Source organism: Drosophila virilis, chromosome 5 (genome assembly GCF_030788295.1).
Source record: "Drosophila virilis strain 15010-1051.87 chromosome 5, Dvir_AGI_RSII-ME, whole genome shotgun sequence".
In the NCBI taxonomy this organism is placed as follows: Eukaryota; Metazoa; Arthropoda; class Insecta; order Diptera; family Drosophilidae; genus Drosophila; species Drosophila virilis.
The window spans coordinates 2,190,025-2,207,981 of NC_091547.1; the positions used below are offsets into that span (position 1 = coordinate 2,190,025).

Consider the following 17,957-nt stretch of genomic DNA (forward strand, 5'->3'; position numbering starts at 1 on the left):
TTACACATGAATTTCGACCAATAATGATGTTACCAGATTTAAGTGCCCAGTTGAAAAGGGTGCTAAACCATTAACAAAAAGCGAAACCTTTTGAAAATTGGTTGAGTTTTGACCGAGTTATGGGAGAGGGAAATTTTGACCTAAGTATGTCTGAGGATATTTGAGGGTACCATTTACACATGAATTTCGACCAAAAATGATGTTACCAGATTTAAATGCCAAGTTAAAAAGGTTGCTAAACCATAAACAAAAAGCCAAACCTTTTGAAAATTGGTTGAGTTTTGACCGAGTTATGCGAGTGGGAAATTTTGACCTATGTCTGAGGATATTTGAAGGTACCATTTACACATTAATTTCGACCAAAAATGATGTTGCCAGATTTAAATGCCAAGTTGAAAAGGGTGCCAAACCATTAACAAAAAGGCAAACCTTTTGAAAATTGGTTGAGTTTTGACCGAGTTATGGGAGTGGGAAATTTTGACCTATGTCTGAGGATATTTGACGGTACCATTTACACATGAATTTCGACCAAAAATGATGTTGCCAGATTTAAATGCCAAGTTGAAAAGGGTGCCAAACCATTAACAAAAAGGCAAACCTTTTGAAAATTGGTTGTGTTTTGACCGAGTTATGTGGGTGGGAATTTTGACCTAAGTATGTCTGAGGATATTTGAGGGTACCATTTACACATGAATTTCGACCAAAAATGATGTTACCAGATTTAAGTGCCAAGTTAAAAAGGGTGCTAAACCATTAACAAAAAACCAAACCTTTTGAAAATTGGTTGAGTTTTGACCGAGTTATGTGGGTGGGAATTTTGACCTAAGTATGTCTGAGGATATTTGAGGGTACCATTTACACATGAATTTCGACCAAAAATGATGTTACCAGATTTAAATGCCAAGTTAAAAAGGGTGCTAAACCATTAACAAAAAGCCAAACCTTTTGAAAATTGGTTGAGTTTTGACCGAGTTATGTGGGTGGGAATTTTGACTTAAGTATGTCTGAGGATATTTTAGGGTACCATTTACACATGAATTTCGACCAAAAATGATGTTACCAGATTTAAGTGCCAAGTTAAAAAGGTTTCTAAACCATAAACAAAAAGCCAAACCTTTTGAAAATTGGTAGAGTTTTGACCGAGTTATGTGGGTGGGAATTTTGACCTAAGTATGTCTGAGGATATTTGAGGGTACCATTTACACATGAATTTCGACCAAAAATGATGTTGCCAGATTTAAATGCCAAGTTGAAAAGGGTGCCAAACCATTAACAAAAAGCCAAACCTTTTGAAAATTGGTTGAGTTTTGACCGAGTTATGTGGGTGGGAATTTTGACTTAAGTATGTCTGAGGATATTTGAGGGTACCATTTACACATGAATTTCGACCAAAAATGATGTTACCAGATTTAAATGCCAAGTTGAAAAGGGTGCCAAACCATTAACAAAAAGGCAAACCTTTTGAAAATTGGTTGTGTTTTGACCGAGTTATGTGGGTGGGAATTTTGACCTAAGTATGTCTGAGGATATTTGAGGGTACCATTTACACATGAATTTCGACCAAAAATGATGTTACCAGATTTAAGTGCCAAGTTAAAAAGGGTGCTAAACCATTAACAAAAAACCAAACCTTTTGAAAATTGGTTGAGTTTTGACCGAGTTATGTGGGTGGGAATTTTGACCTAAGTATGTCTGAGGATATTTGAGGGTACCATTTACACATGAATTTCGACCAAAAATGATGTTACCAGATTTAAATGCCAAGTTAAAAAGGTTTCTAAACCATAAACAAAAAGCCAAACCTTTTGAAAATTGGTAGAGTTTTGACCGAGTTATGTGGGTGGGAATTTTGACCTAAGTATGTCTGAGGATATTTGAGGGTACCATTTACACATGAATTTCGACCAAAAATGATGTTGCCAGATTTAAATGCCAAGTTGAAAAGGGTGCCAAACCATTAACAAAAAGCCAAACCTTTTGAAAATTGGTTGAGTTTTGACCGAGTTATGTGGGTGGGAATTTTGACTTAAGTATGTCTGAGGATATTTTAGGGTACCATTTACACATGAATTTCGACCAAAAATGATGTTACCAGATTTAAGTGCCAAGTTAAAAAGGGTGCTAAACCATTAACAAAAAGCCAAACCTTTTGAAAATTGGTTGAGTTTTGGCCGAGTTATGGGAGTGGGAAATTTTGACCTATGTCTGAGGATATTTGACGGTACCATTTACACATGAATTTCGGCCAAAAATGATGTTACCAGACTTAAATGCCAAGTTAAAAAGGGTGCTAAACCATTAACAAAAAGCCAAACCTTTTGAAAATTGGTTGTGTTTTGACCGAGTTATGTGGGTGGGAATTTTGACTTAAGTATGTCTGAGGATATTTTAGGGTACCATTTACACATGAATTTCGACCAAAAATGATGTTACCAGACTTAAATGCCAAGTTAAAAAGGATGCTAAACCATTAACAAAAAGCCAAACCTTTTGAAAATTGGTTAAGTTTTGACCGAGTTATGTGGGTGGGAATTTTGACCTAAGTATGTCTGAGGATATTTGAGGGTACCATTTACACATGAATTTCGACCAAAAATTATGTTACCAGACTTAAATGCCAAGTTGAAAAGGGAGCTAAACCATTAACAAAAAGCCAAACCTTTTGAAAATTGGTAGAGTTTTGACCGAGTTATGTGGGTGGGAATTTTGACCTAAGTATGTCTGAGGATATTTGAGGGTACCATTTACACATGAATTTCGACCAAAAATTATGTTACCAGACTTAAATGCCAAGTTAAAAAGGGTGCTAAACCATTAACAAAAAGCCAAACCTTTTGAAAATTGGTTGAGTTTTGGCCGAGTTATGGGAGTGGGAAATTTTGACCTATGTCTGAGGATATTTGACGGTACCATTTACACATGAATTTCGGCCAAAAATGATGTTACCAGACTTAAATGCCAAGTTAAAAAGGGTTCTAAACCATTAACAAAAAGCCAAACCTTTTGAAAATTGGTTGAGTTTTGACCGAGTTATGTGGGTGGGAATTTTGACCTAAGTATGTCTGAGGATATTTGAGGGTACCATTTACACATGAATTTCGACCAAAAATGATGTTACCAGATTTAAGTGCCAAGTTAAAAAGGGTGATAAACCATTAACAAAAAGCCAAACCTTTTGAAAATTGGTTGAGTTTTGGCCGAGTTATGTGGGTGGGAATTTTGACCTAAGTATGTCTGAGGATATTTGAGGGTACCATTTACACATGAATTTCGACCAAAAATTATGTTACCAGATTTGGATGCCAAGTTGAAAAGGGAGCTAAGCCATTAACAAAAAGCCAAACCTTTTGAAAATTGGTTGAGTTTTGACCGAGTTATGTGGGTGGGAATTTTGACCTAAGTATGTCTGAGGATATTTGAGGGTACCATTTACACATGAATTTCGACCAAAAATGATGTTACCAGATTTGGATGCCAAGTTGAAAAGGGAGCTAAACCATTAACAAAAAGCCAAACCTTTTGAAAATTGGTTGAGTTTTGGCCGAGTTATGTGGGTGGGAATTTTGACCTAAGTATGTCTGAGGATATTTGAGGGTACCATTTACACATGAATTTCGACCAAAAATTATGTTACCAGACTTAAATGCCAAGTTAAAAAGGGTGCTAAACCATTAACAAAAAGCTAAAACTTTTGAAAATTGGTTGAGTTTTGACCGAGTTATGGGAGTGGGAAATTTTGACCTATGTCTGAGGATATTTGACGGTACCATTTACACATGAATTTCGACCAAAAATGATGTTACCAGATTTGGATGCCAAGTTGAAAAGGGAGCTAAACCATTAACAAAAAGCCAAACCTTTTGAAAATTGGTTGAGTTTTGACCGAGTTATGTGGGTGGGAATTTTGACCTAAGTATGTCTGATGATATTTGAGGGTACCATTTACACATGAATTTCGACCAAAAATTATGTTACCAGATTTAAATGCCAAATTTAAAAGGGTGCCAAACCATTAACAAAAAGCCAAACCTTTCGAAAATTGGTTGAGTTTTGACCGAGTTATGGGGGTGGGAAATTTTGACCAATGTATATATATAGGATATTTATGGGTAAGTCAGGGCCTTGCTGGTGACACTTTTAAAACAAAGCCTCTCAAAGACATTTGAAAATGAGTTTTAAACCAAACGGATGGTAAACAAAAAAGTTGAATACAAACGTTTTTCGCAGTTTTTCCAGACATGCGCGAGCAATTTCCCAAAATCTAACGGCAGTAAAAATTTTAGCTTTAAAGATATATTTATTTTACTTTTATACATAGAGGTATCGTCAATTCAGTTCAGTTGTTCAAAAGCGCGCTCTAAAAAATATTTCGCACCGGCGACAGGTGAAGGTCAATTTGATAGGAAGCTTAAGTATTTGTCGCACATACACACCGAGACACACACGCACACTGGCTTCTGGGCCGGAGCATCGTTGGGCAGAGCAGAGGACATTTTGCCAGGCACCGCATCCTTGGGGACACGACAACGTGCCTGAGACGCGGTGTCCACTTTGATTGCCGGCTCCAATTAGCGTAATATTCGCAATATGCTTTTGCCAGCGTTTGCCTTTTATTATCATTCCTTCATTTCATTTTTTTTCTGCGTTTTCTTTTTGCTGCTCGGCAGCAGCTCCATTTTCACAAGTTGTCGCCTGGCAGCGTTATTTTCGTTTCTCTCAATAACTAGAATATTGGCCACAGGAAAGTTCAAGCAGCAGCTGGTTTTAATTGCACGACATGAAAATTTTCATTCAACGAGCCGCGCACTTTTCTTTTATGTCAGCGCTGAAAATTGCCAAACCCTTGTCTCTGGATATTGCTTAAAGCATCAAACTAATTGTCAATTTGCGATACACGCGTTGCCAACAACAACTGGCCCAATCGCATTTACTGATAACTTACTCACATTATGGCTACCAGCCGGCAGGTGTGTAGCCAACATGGCTGCCGTTTCATTCACGGAATTCGCCAAGATAAGTAGCCGCGTGCACACGGTTCGGTGCGGCCGCTTAATAGATTAACACCTTTTTGGGGGCTACCTTTGAATGGTAGCGCAGATAGCGAAGCTTTAGGAAAATGGGTCTACATGTGCCGCATTATCAGTCCACCACTAACAAAAACCATCAATAATGCACCGAACGGAAATGCGAGACTAGCTCTAACCAGGCCTAGTCTAGCCAAAATTCGGGATTGATGAGACATTGGGGACAAGCAGACTTTATAATCGGCCTAGATCTAGTTGCCAAATAGTTCGACGTCGTACCAAAAGGCAATAGAAGATTGACAATGTTCGAGCTGGGCACAGATTAAGTATACAATTCTCATGCCCATTTAACAAATCTTAAAAGTTTAATGTTAGACACATCATAGAGCATAGGCGACAAGCACTTGGTACGCTTAAAACTAAACTGACTTAAATCCTTATATATGTACACTACAGCGCCGGGCCGGGCAGCTGTGTTAGCTTACTATTCCTCATCCTTGATGCAATTCTCGACCAGTTCGCAAAGATTTGGATTTTCCATGGCAGCTGCAATGCGTTCCTTGTCATTAATTTGCTTGTTAACTGCAAGTGGGATTAATTTTTTGAAAAGAAATCTTTAGTTGATACGCCAAAACGAAGCTCACTTTCTTCCTCAGTTTGATGGGCGCCCTTCTTGATATAAATGTCCAGCTTTATGTTGTGGGGCAGACCGCGTTCCACCTTGACGCGTATGCACAGCCCAATTAGCGTGGCCAGCGAGCAGTGCGGCACCGTGGGATTGAATTCAATGCGCACCTGTGTTGAACGAAATGTATTGTCATATATCTTAAAAGAGTTCATCTTACTGACCACCGAGACATTGGAGCGGGTTGGCGGCATTACGAATATACCATCCTCATAGATGACATTCAAGTCTTCCAATGTGCACGGCTTTTCCGGATCGCGTATAGTGCGCAGCAGATCTGTAAGCATTGAGCATATGATAATTACATAATTATTGTCATTTATCGCACTATTTTGCACACTCACCGTAAATGGTCTCCTGCAGATCTGTGGCATTGCGATAGCCCAGCTCGTGCAGCAGCGCATCCTCTCCGTAGGCAATCGTACCATTGTCCAATGACATTTGACTTGTTTTCCGCACTAGCTCTGCGGCGGCGGCTGTTGTTGTGTTGCTATTGTTGCTGCCACCAGCGACGCTGTCCGATTCAGAGAGTTTGCGCTTAATGTAAGACAACATATTTAGCCTTTTGCTGTTTGCTCTAATTAATGTTATGCCTGTGTATGTGCGTGTGTGTGTGTGTGTGTGTGTGTGTGTGTCGGTGTCTGTTGTTTGGCACGTTTGATTGGGGCGCTCTTATCGCTTCACTGTTTTTATCTTTTGTCGAACTGCGTTCCTCGTGTCTGTGCGCATTTGTTGTTGTTGTTGTTGTGGTTTATATGCTGCCTGGTTTGTATGCCTGCGCCGTGCAACATAATATAACTATTGCAATTTGTTTGGTAATGCACTTTAATTGTACGTGCCGTTCAAATGTATTTGCATTTCAATTTTACAACTCAGCACAACGAACTTAATTTTTATAAACAGCTGATTTTTGTTTTGGTATCAGCAGGGCTGCATTGGCAGTGCACGAGTTTTATACACAATTACAAGGTAATCCAATGCGCAGGTCTGTTATGCTCCTAACGTTTGCAAAAATGTGACGTCAGACAGACACTCTCAACTGTTTTTTCGCGCGCTGTTCGTTACTTTTAAAATAAGCAAATGCTCGAAGCGTACATAAATATTTCTATTTCAGATGCTTGTGTTACATTGCCTAAGCGCGCAAATTTTTGTATGCAGCCCTGGCAGCTGTTAAGCTGTGACGTCAAAGCGCTCTGCGCAACGGCTATCACGCTCGCATTTGTAACTGCTTATTCGCAATTAACACTAAAAATGTGTGAAGCATTACAATAGGCAAACATAATCGTTGTTTATTTATTTTATTTATTTTTTTTTGTTCGCTTGCAACCCATATACAACTGTGGTACATTTGGCAACACTGCATGCATCTTATCAGTGTTTGTGCTCTCCGCCGTTCATGCGTTTTGGGCTTAAAGAAGTTGTATATGTAATAGCTGCGCCGGCTTGTTTCACATTTCAACGAGTGGCAAATTAATAAACAAGAATTAGTGAATTAAACAGTTGTTAAGAGTATTTATCCGGAACAGTGTAAGTAGCACTTGCAAATAGAGCAGGCTCTTAATAATTATACATATACATGTATTGTTTATATAGTGCACAATAATGCTGCACTATGGGCAGTCATCAATATGTTGCACTATTTCGACTGCAGCGCCCATTGTACTTAGCTAACAAAGTAATTTGCAGTAGGCTTTGATTATCAAAATTCGGCACATGCCTGACTCCACTTCCAGATCTATTCATTTCGTTTTTGTTAGTCTTACGAATTGTTTCTTATTTGTGAAAGCTCGTCGAACGGAAGCAAATCTCGCTTTTTTACCCTTTTGAAAAATAAAGGAAAAAGTTCGTAAAAAGCGAAAAAGCCCATCGAATTAAGCCCGAACGTAAGTGGAAGAAGGTAAGGCGATAAATAATTTCTATTATTGTGTGTCTGTGTGTGTGTGTCTATGCGCGGGTGCAAAAGAAATTAAAAGAAGAAAAAAAAACATGGCGTACTCGAAAAACTGTCCTGGAAATATGCCGTTGCCAGAAAGTTTGCCTCTTTTGTGGTTTATTCGTCCCAGTCCGCAATTCGTTAGCGTTCTTCGTTCTGTGCGCGTCGCAACTTCTGCGTTAGCAAAGATTTATTAGATTTCTTCTAATAAAAAGTATAGTGCGTAGTTTCTTTTGTATTTAATTTGATTTTTTTTTGTTCTTGCGCGCAGATCATATACCAAAATGGTTGCCGTTAGCATTGATTCCGTCATTGACATTTCGGCCGCGGATCAGTCCACGGCCGCGTCGGGTGTGGCCATAAAAGACGAGCTACCAAACGGCGACTATATTCTGGTTGCCGTTGACATAGATACAACTGGACGCCGTCTCATCGACGAGGTAGGTCACACAGGGTTAATGAACCCTGACGGTGCGAATCTAACCTCACATTCTTATGGCGCCCCACACACCCCTCCTACCACCCTCCCTTGCAGATTGTCCAACTGGCCGCTTACACCCCGACCGATCATTTCGAGCAATACATTATGCCGTATATGAATCTAAATCCGGCTGCCCGTCAGCGTCATCAGGTTCGCGTTATTTCGATTGGATTTTTTCGTATGCTGAAGTCGATGCAGACCTACAAGGTTAGTTTGACGCACTTCCAGACATTTCCAGGTTAACTGCAATATATGCGATATTCTTGAATAAACTTGCAGATCATCAAATCTAAATCAGAGGTCGCTGCGCTAAAAGACTTCCTTGACTGGCTGGATCAGTTAAAATCGAAGAATCCGAATACGGATGGCATTGTCCTACTTTACCATGAGGAGCGCAAATTTATACCCTATATGATTTTGCAATCCCTCGTCAAGTATGGCATGCTCGATAGATTCACCAAGACAGTCAAGTCTTTTGTAAATAGCTTCAATCTGGCCAAGTCCTCAATTGGCGACACCAAGCACTATAGCCTTCGGAATCTATCGAAGATACTGAGCAAGGCCAAGGAGGACAACGCCAGAGTCGATAATGATAATGAGGCAGATAGTAACAGTAGCAGCGCTGATAAGCATGTAAAGAATGGACTCCAAAAGGAGCGAGATGAGTTCGATGGCAGTGCCAGCGTCCGCGCCAAGCTGACCTTTAATGTGGCTCTGCAGCTGAGCAACTTGGACAGCACCGAGCCAGAGTCCTCGGAGGCCTTGAGCAATCTGTTTAATGCACTCAAGCCCTTCACCGAGGCCATTAGCGGTGATGTCAAAGAGCTGGACACACAGAATGTGCACCTGGAACGTCAAAATTCGTTCCGTCCCGTATTCTTGAACTATTTCAAGACCACGCTCTATCATCGCGTGCGTGCCGTCAAATTTCGCATTGTGCTGGCCGAGAATGGCTTCGATTTAACCACATTGAATGATATTTGGACTGAGAAGCGTATCGAAGGACTGGATGCGGCCCTGCAGGGCATTGCCAGCCTGAAGGCCGAGGATAAAAATGAGCTGGTCGAGCTGCTAGACAGTTTCTTTGATCCAGCCAAGGTTACCATCAAGCCGATCATCAAACCCAGCACAATACGTCGTCGCAATAAACGCAATACGCCCGCCCACAAGCCGGGCGTCGGCAGCGGTTCACGTTCCGCTAGCGATGAATTCGGCGCCGGCGGGGACAAATCACAAAGTGTCTCTTCTGTGCCAGATTCTACCACCAAAACACCGTCGCCCATCAAAAACGGCGGCCGTCCACAGCGCAAACGCAATTCGCGTCCAAGCCTTCACACTAAGGAGGTGAAGTCCGCCGAGTCGGCACTGAACAATACGGCTCCGGCTAGCATCTCCTTGCCCAACTACGTGCCCATTGCGGCCACCAACTAAGGGGGCGCGGCGCAATCAAGTAAATTCCATTGCCATTTGTTATTCGCTTTTTACTCTTAACGCTTTCTAGCTAATGTAGCCAAAATGTATGTAGACCCATACATATATACATATTTATACATGTAGCTTTGATTAGCGCCTTCTGCAGCCAGGGCGCCCACCTGAAAAAGCCAGTGAATTAACCTGAAAATGTAAGCAGCTAGTGCGGCGCTCTGGCTCTTAATGTTAATTAATTTTATTATATTACTTATTGAATTTTATGTATAAAAAGAATCGAAAAAGAGAGCTTTCTAATTGAACTACCTTGCATTTGCAGCCACATTCAGAAAAATCTAAAATAGATGATAAAATCCACACAAAATTGTCACAAAGGAATCCAAAAAAAGAATGAAAAAAATACAACTGCGAACTGTTTTCCTTTTTGAAGAACGGCACAGATTAGAAACAAATTAGTCCAAATTCAAGTGTAAGCGTAAATTTCAAGTTGGTTTTTTTTTGCAACATGTACACGTGACTATCTAGAGTATATGTGAAAGGACATGTTAGTGAATGGATCTGAATATGAATATGAATATAAATATATATAAGCGAGAATATGCATATATATATGGAATGTAATGCATGTCATCTTGGTAAATGTACACACGAAAAGCTATCGTTCCCGAAACGAGACGAACCGAATCGAATCGATATATATACTGCGATTGGCTGCAAGAAATTGGGCAAATCACAACAAGATACGAAATGTACACGAAATATAATTATGATATTTACGGTGCAAGTAAACCCAAACTCTGGAAGTTCGTGCTTGGGCTACTGCTGAACACACACAATCCACATACACGGTAACTGCGCAATTTGGATGCACCTAATCTTCTGAAAAGATCCGAGATCTGGACTCTATATATGGTGAAAAGGAGAGATCAACCATATATATATATAAAATCATATAACACACACTGTATAATTGAATATGCTATCAAATATCGTTGCGTTCAGGCATAGTTTTCCAAAATATATGAATTACGGACACGATTGGAAAAATATGTACCCCAGAAACGCCTCGATTAGAACAACATTGGGTAAACCTAGGGAAAGAACACTGGAAGATTATAATTTATATATATATGTATATATATAATATTATAGGTTACCCAATGTTAGAAATCTCGTATTGAAGCTTAAACATATACAAACACGAATGCTCAACATATTCTGCAGGAGAGAAGATAGCTAGCTAAAAATACTCAACCACAATTTCAATCTATAATTCACACAACATAAATGCTCAAAACTAATTTCGCATATGAATGCTTAGAGAGAGGAGAAACTATAGCTGATTACACACTCAAAATCATATATATATATATATGTATATATGTATTATTTCAAGCTGTATTTCACACAATTGTTTCATGTTTGCACATAAGTTTGACTTTCATTTTCAATCAAAATAATGAAATTATTAAGCACCACCAAAGCGTAACGTATTTTTATTTCAAATTATTTAACATACACTAAAATTCACATTGGGTTAACGGTCGGCTGTTAATTAACATAACATACGATGTATCGATAGTGGCTGGAAATATCGAATGACTCGGAATGAACTAAGTGAGTGGGCAGCATTCACAGTAACATTTTCATTGCGAACAAGTGCTCGTGTGGGTAAATACAAAAAGCGTTTTTCTCCTGTTGCGTGCGATCAAATAAATTCGGCAATATAAGCGGTTTACTCAGCTATTGCACGCTACGTCAGTTAGCGTCGCTGCTAAGCAACATGGAGGTCGACGGCGATGAGCAGGATGATGCGCACACATCGATCTACGACGATTCCCTGGATTTTGGCTACTTCAATATGGCACACGGCATGCTCGTCGAGATTGCCGAGGAGCTGCGCGAAAAGTTTCCCAATGAGCCGCGCATCAAGTTCTCCCAAGTGAATACCATCTATTTGGCGGCGCGCAGCAGCCAGATGATGCGATTTGTTGAAGCTCTCAATACGATCAGCTCGGTCCCAATGCAAACGCATTTGGTTAATACGGTGAGTGTGCAGCAACAGCAGCAGCAGCCCTCCCCTCCCCTCCCCTTATCCTTCCAATGCATCAATGCATCCCTGCAGTAAATTAAAACTGTTAATTTGCGTAATGAGCGCCATTTGCTACTGCGTCATTAATGAAAATTTCCACCTATATATGTACATATATACATACTATATATACATACCTATGGTTTTTATATGTACAATCGTATTTGTTGCTGCGTCTGCTCGGCGATCTCTGGCCTGTTCTTTTGGGCGCTTTCTTTGTTTATCGTCGCCACATCTGGGCGAACCAAAGAGAGCAGCACCCCTCCGTCCCTTGCCCTCCCTCGCTCTCTCTCACTATTTGAGGCCCATTAAAATATAGCCAATGTGTACATATTGAGCGAGTGTTTATAATTCGATTGCTTGCAGCGCAGTAATTGTTAATTTGCAATTAATGTTCACAAATTTTGATACGCATATCAACTATATACATATGTACACACACACACACACACACTCATGTAGGTTTGTGTATGCGTGTAAACATGCCTTGTCATCTTCTATTAGAGATTGTGGACTCACTCGGCACCATCTTTAACTAATTATTCATATGTGGCTAGCTGCTCGCGCTCGTGACCGTTCTCATTCTGGATCTGGCCGACACGAACTTGGCCCAGTGCCAGTTCCTGAAATGTGCGTTGCCCGTTTATGAAAAGCCTTCAGAAGCGTGGCGCACTACGGAAACTGAGAAAACTGTGCGGAGACAAATACGCTTGAGGATCTCTTATTGAAATATGTGAACAGGGGGAGAGCTTCATGCTCCCTAGGTGGGCAGCAATTGCCCGACCTCCCTTATGAAGGTGAGCCCTGATCTGATCTGAGCTGGGCGGACAAGCTCCTGGCCCAGTTGCATCCTCTTCGCTAGATAGGTTTTCCACAACTTCGAATTGTTCCTATATTATATGCTAGTGCGTCTTAATGCTCTTTTATGAAATCGAAGATGTCTCCGCTGCAATTTGATAACAGCTTATGACTCTCACGTTTTTCGGAGTCTCTAACGGACTCCAATTTGAGTTTAAATGGAATTTCGAAGTTTTCAATGGAATGCGGGCGAACAGCTGCTGGCGAGAGCTGTAAACAAACCGAAAGAAAGCTGTTCTCTCTCGCTCTCGCTCTCTCTCTCTCTGTCTGCGCTCTCCCTGTGCATCAGCTGTGCTGTGGCTTGCTCTGCGCCGACGCACGTTCTACCCTCTGGCGTGTGTGTGTGTCCTTTTTGGTGAACAACCCCCAGAACATATGCAAACATGGGGTTGGGCGCAGGAATTCTGTTCGTCCGTCGGCGTCACGAAGTTTTATCGAATTTTTTCGTGACTGTCGTCAGGAGCAGAGCCAGCAGCTGCGTCCTTAACACAGCCACAGCTCCATAGTTAAAAACCCAAAAAAAAAAATAAGAAGCAAGCTATGCACGCGGAGCTATATCGGTAACAAGTCTAAACCAGGATTAACTAAAACTTAAACTAACTTTTAACTATTGGCACAGCACACGCAAGCGCTGGTACGAGTCCGCCTGGCCGGGAGCGAGCTTCTGGCGCGGCGCTGGCGACCAATTGCCGCTGACCAGCTATATAACCTATCCGGCGGTGAGTCTCGACAATGGCCCGGCTGGCAGTTTCTTGACCCAGTTGCTATTTTCGTAGAGCAGCCAGCGAAAGACCAAAGCTGCAAAGCCAAAACGCAATTGCCTCGCTTCTTATGGGCTTGTCAGGCCCTGAAAAATGTCTGTCGTCGTGGACTTTATCGATGCGTTGCCTGGATCTTGTCTGTGCATATCCATATGGCTGCCAGGTGCATATGTGTGTATACACACATGTCCAAGACAAAGAGCGAGTGCGTTTTTGTAATATTTACATTTGCCGTGCCAAAAAGTCAGATGTACATAGAACAACAAAGGAATACTCGTTGCACCTCGTTTGACAATTTTCCCTGCACGTTTTCATCGCTGAAAATGCGACAAAAACGCACTATTTTCGTACGTTCAGCCTTGACTGTGAAAATTGTGAAAAAGATGCGCACGCATCTCATCATAACACGAAGCAAAAATTGCATATACAGTGAACTAAGGCTATGATGGACAAGCAAGGCAGGCCAGCTTATATCTCGATCGTATAGAAAGAGTAGCCAAGTCCGGGATACCATGCAGAGAGCAACAATTGCATGCAGCTTCCCCAGATCCAATCCGGCCCAAGCTGTTCTAAAGCAAATCTGAAGTCTGGCACATTTGTATTATATTCCTTTTTCACGAGCAACCACTGTACATGCCTTTAAAAGTCTTCTCTCATTAATTTATACACCATACTCTCCACAGAACTTTGATCAGCCCGATGGCCAATCGCTGACGCCTCTCACCATGGCCGCCATGTCGGGCAATGTGACATTCGTGAAGACGCTGCTCTCGCACTACGACGTGGACTTGGAGCGGGAATGTAATGTCATATTTGACGGATTGGTGGTATATGGAGCCACAGCTCTGTGGGTTGCCGCGGGCATGGGTCATCTGCAGATCGTCAAGATGCTGGTGCAGGCAGGCGCCTCCATCAATCACAATACCAAGGCGCAGTCGTCGCCGCTGCGTGCTGCCTGCTATGAGGGTAAGTGTTGTCTGTTGCGAGTGGAAATGTACATCCAATTGTAATATCTACTGCTCTTGCAGGTCGCCTGGACATTGTTGAGTTTTTGCTAGAGCATGGCGCCGATGTGAATGCAACCAATTTGTTTAACAACAATACGCTCATGATTGCCGCCTACAAGGGCCACCATCTGGTCGTGAACACGCTGCTGCAGAACGGCTCGCGGCCAAACGATCAGGCGCTGTGCGGTGCAACGGCGCTGCACTATGCCGCCGAGAGCGGTCATCTGGATGTGGTCATTGCGCTGCTCGATCATGGCGCAACACTGCAAAAGAACGAGGCGGGCATTACGCCAGCGCTGCAGGCGGCCGAACGGCTGCACGAGGATGTTGTCGAGGCTTTCATTCAGCGTCCGGATCTGATGAGCAAGGAGGAGCAAATCACAGCGCTGGAGCTGCTGGGCGCCACGTATGCCAATGACAAAACCAAATACGATGTGAATCGCGCCTACAGCTACCTGATGCGTGCCATGCAGCTGCGCTACAGCGATCCGCGGCATGTGGTGCGCAAGAAGGTGCAACAGCCAGTGCCCGCCTACGACAGCTGGTTCGAGACTGAAAATCTGCCCGAACTGAATGCCATCAAGCTGAATCATCACTCCATACACATGGAATCGCTGGCCATACGCGAGCGCATACTGGGCAAAAACAATCCGGAGCTGCCGCAAGCCATTGTCTATCGCGGCGCCGTAATGGCCGACCAGGGCCGCTTCGAGCAGTGCCAGGTGCTGTGGAACTATGCCATCGATTTGCGTATGCGCAACAATGTAAGTAGACGACCCAAAGGCTAGAGCCCTGCCCTTTGGAATAACTTTAACGCTTTAATTAATTTAATCCAAATTTGCAGGTTAGCGTGGATCGTGATTTGCTGCGTTTTGCGCAGCTCTTTGCGCAAATACTGCGCGTCGAGAATCATCGCCTGACATTGGACAATGTCCTGCCCGTGCTGATCAAGTGCCAGCAGGAGATAGATAACAACAAGCTGAAAATGCTGAACGATAAGCCCAACACGTGCGTCAGTCTGTTGCAGGATCAGAACAATCAGAATTGCATCACAGCGTTGTATTTAATTAAAATAGTCACACAGCTGGCCCGACGCAAGAAGGATCAGGACATCAATGAGGAGCAGATACAGCAGCTATTTCTAGTTGTGCGTAAATTCATACAGCACGACACGCGCCTCCAGGATGGCCAAACGTTGCTGCATCTCGCCGTGAATGGTGTCACGCCCGTCGATGAGTTCTATACCAACGAAATGTGCAAGTGCGTAAAAGTTTGGATAGTTTAGAGGTTGTGTCTAATCTGGATTATATATATTTTGTTAGATTTCCCTGCTATGCAACCGCCCTGGTCTTGGTGCACTGTGGCGCCTCGGTTGTGGCTGTGGACGCCGCAAGAAACACGCCCCTCCACATACTGGTGACCAAGATAAACAGCTCACAGGATCGCCAAGGCGAGATGGCGCGCATTTTACAGCTATTTGTGGAGGCGGGCGCGCACTTGGATGCGGTGAATGCGGCGGGCCAAACGGCAGCTGCGGCCTGCAAGCAGGGTAAGCTCTCATTTAGTATTATATAGTTAAACGGTATATACAATAAGTGCTTGTATTTGGTTGTAGCTAACTTGGCCAATCTGCTGCATGGACATCAGAATGCGCACACGAGCCTCAAGTGCCTGGCGGCACGCTCCATCGCCAGCAACAGGCTGAACTTTAGAGGCCTGATACCCACACAGCTAGAGGCGTTCATACAAATGCACAGCGTGCACAAGGTGCTCGCATAAAAGAACGCAACACATGTAGCCAAAAAAGGAATTGGGCCAAAAACAAAAACAGAAACTCAACTCAAGTCATTAGAACTCTGTGTATATTTTGAGCCAAGACACAATTCTTTATGCATACTAAGTAAATGTGTATCGAATTTAGTGACTTAATTTAGCCAAATGCCAACAATATCTATCTATCTATATATATATGTATTTTAACACACAGACGCACACACACGCTCACATATATACATGTATATATGTTTATGCATATTTAGTTTAGTTTGTTTTTATGTTTTTTCTCGGTTTATTTTGTACGACACACTTTCATCTTATTATTTATTTACAACTTAACACACACACACAAACACACACACACACTTTGACTGATTGTTTGTTTGTAATCATATGTAAAATCATTTTGTACATTTTCTATATGTGTATAATTAATGTTATTGCTAATGCGATGGCGGCAATTGTAGAATCAATTGAATTGATTTTGTTGTCATGGCCCCTCAACAAATAAATATATGAAATACGCATTGATTTGTAATTGGTAGTAAATGAATGTATTTAGATACAAACATATATATTTAAATATGAGAAATCACAGCTGACAAAAACTACATATATACAGAGATAGCCTAGTTTTAGCTCAAGCTCAAATGCTTAGATCGCTAATCTTATGATTATTGTGTCGCACCTGCGGATAGACCTGCGGCTGGCGCATTACCTCTTCATAGGATGGCGGCGGCGCTGCAATAGGTAAATTATAATTGATTTGACTTTTAATTAGAACTTATTTACACACCATTAATCACATAATCCTCGTCGTGCAGGTAGGCGGGATTAATGACCGCATCCGTGGGATATGTGCGCTCAATGGCGCGCTCTTCGAGCGTGGATCGATGCGAGTAGCGCTGCAAATTGTCCGACTGCCGATGAAAATTGTTCATATAGTGATCCTCCTGCTCGATATCCTCGCTCTGCAGCTGGATCACATGCACCGAGGGACGACGCTCGACGTTCGTCTCCGCAATGGCATCCGTATAGTTTTCGCCGAAGCGAAATGGCGCCGACAGCGACTTTTTGCACTTGAGAAACAACACGATCAATATCCAGCCCAGTATGAGCACCAAGTAGACAAAGCCCAGCATGCTCATGTGTAGGCCGTTTTAAGGGGGCCGCGCAGGAGGCGCAGACGCCCAGCTCTCCCAGCTGCCAATCAATGCGGCACCGGACCCGACCACCGACTGTGCGTGTGTGGGCCAATTTTTGATTTGCAATCACGCGCAAGGCTCCCCAATGAGTGTGTCCTCTGAAAATCGATAAAGGCTAGCGTGTCGTCCTGCCCGTGCTCAGCGTGGTCGTCGTTCTGGCCGTGCTCATTGTTGTCGCCAAACTGACAGCGCGCGCAACCAGCGCGAGGACGCCTGGCCGTTAGGCAAATGAGGGCCAGCGCGTCGCCATATCAGCGATGACCACAACACAAATAGACTGCAGCAAAAACAAGAAGGTAAGCGTGATAATGTTGGGACTGACCGACTAGAGCATACCCTGTAAACAGCTTTGTATTGTTTCCCTAAGTTCCAAATATTTATGTATGCAACGCATAGAAGGACACATCTCCGACCCTATTTAGTATATATATATAAATATATTATTGATCGGCATCAAAAGCCGAGTCGATATAGCCATGTCCGTCTGTCTGTATATGTCCCCCTTTCTGCTGCATGCAGTACATATGTCGGAACCGGCTGGAAGGTTCGATCATTTAAACTTCGGCGTGCCGAACCCTTCTTGTTATAAATCTTGTGTTTCGGCAATGTCATATGATAATTTATACCTCTAAATATTCATTTTAATCTCAAAATGTAAAAAAATTTGTGTGAAGAGAATCGGCATACCGATTATGTCTATAATTTTT

The 17,957-nt window shown here is 42.4% G+C and overlaps 4 protein-coding genes across 7 annotated transcripts; 2 read left to right on the forward strand and 2 right to left on the reverse strand.

Annotated features, from left to right (window-relative positions):
* Nucleotides 1-5,366: 5,366 nt before the first annotated feature.
* Nucleotides 5,367-6,622, reverse strand: galla-1 (cytosolic iron-sulfur assembly component galla-1). The gene is made up of 4 exons (XM_002059407.4): nucleotides 6,054-6,622; nucleotides 5,874-5,986; nucleotides 5,669-5,819; nucleotides 5,367-5,606 (listed from the first exon to the last, which is right to left on the reverse strand). Exons 1-4 carry the CDS (start codon nucleotides 6,262-6,264, stop codon nucleotides 5,509-5,511), a joined length of 573 nt encoding a protein of 190 aa, XP_002059443.1. The 5' UTR covers nucleotides 6,265-6,622; the 3' UTR covers nucleotides 5,367-5,508.
* Nucleotides 6,623-7,446: 824 nt separating this feature from the next.
* Nucleotides 7,447-11,034, forward strand: exu (maternal protein exuperantia). Of its 3 annotated transcripts, none has more exons than XM_002059408.4 (5): nucleotides 7,447-7,606; nucleotides 7,914-8,082; nucleotides 8,178-8,330; nucleotides 8,403-9,573; nucleotides 9,871-11,034. In XM_002059408.4, the coding sequence occupies exons 2-4, from the start codon at nucleotides 7,927-7,929 to the stop codon at nucleotides 9,552-9,554; spliced, it is 1,461 nt and encodes a 486-aa protein (XP_002059444.1). In that variant the 5' UTR covers nucleotides 7,447-7,606; nucleotides 7,914-7,926; the 3' UTR covers nucleotides 9,555-9,573; nucleotides 9,871-11,034. The 3 variants fall into 3 exon arrangements, with proteins under 3 accessions (XP_002059444.1, XP_015024353.1, XP_032292116.1); XM_015168867.3 differs by having other exon boundaries at nucleotides 7,447-7,592; XM_032436225.2 differs by lacking the exon at nucleotides 7,447-7,606 and adding an exon at nucleotides 7,794-7,856.
* Nucleotides 11,035-11,178: 144 nt separating this feature from the next.
* On the forward strand, nucleotides 11,179-16,576 carry Fem-1 (protein fem-1 homolog B). 2 transcript variants are annotated; one of them, XM_032436224.2, is made up of 7 exons: nucleotides 13,027-13,061; nucleotides 13,121-13,220; nucleotides 13,946-14,228; nucleotides 14,291-15,033; nucleotides 15,114-15,529; nucleotides 15,592-15,818; nucleotides 15,885-16,576. In XM_032436224.2, the coding sequence occupies exons 1-7, from the start codon at nucleotides 13,042-13,044 to the stop codon at nucleotides 16,046-16,048; spliced, it is 1,953 nt and encodes a 650-aa protein (XP_032292115.1). In that variant the 5' UTR covers nucleotides 13,027-13,041; the 3' UTR covers nucleotides 16,049-16,576. The 2 variants fall into 2 exon arrangements, with proteins under 2 accessions (XP_002059446.3, XP_032292115.1); XM_002059410.4 differs by lacking the exons at nucleotides 13,027-13,061; nucleotides 13,121-13,220 and adding an exon at nucleotides 11,179-11,598.
* Nucleotides 16,405-17,457, reverse strand: LOC6635824 (uncharacterized). The gene is made up of 2 exons (XM_002059411.4): nucleotides 16,842-17,457; nucleotides 16,405-16,786 (listed from the first exon to the last, which is right to left on the reverse strand). Exons 1-2 carry the CDS (start codon nucleotides 17,191-17,193, stop codon nucleotides 16,692-16,694), a joined length of 447 nt encoding a protein of 148 aa, XP_002059447.1. The 5' UTR covers nucleotides 17,194-17,457; the 3' UTR covers nucleotides 16,405-16,691.
* Between the last annotated feature and the right edge of the window lie 500 nt (nucleotides 17,458-17,957).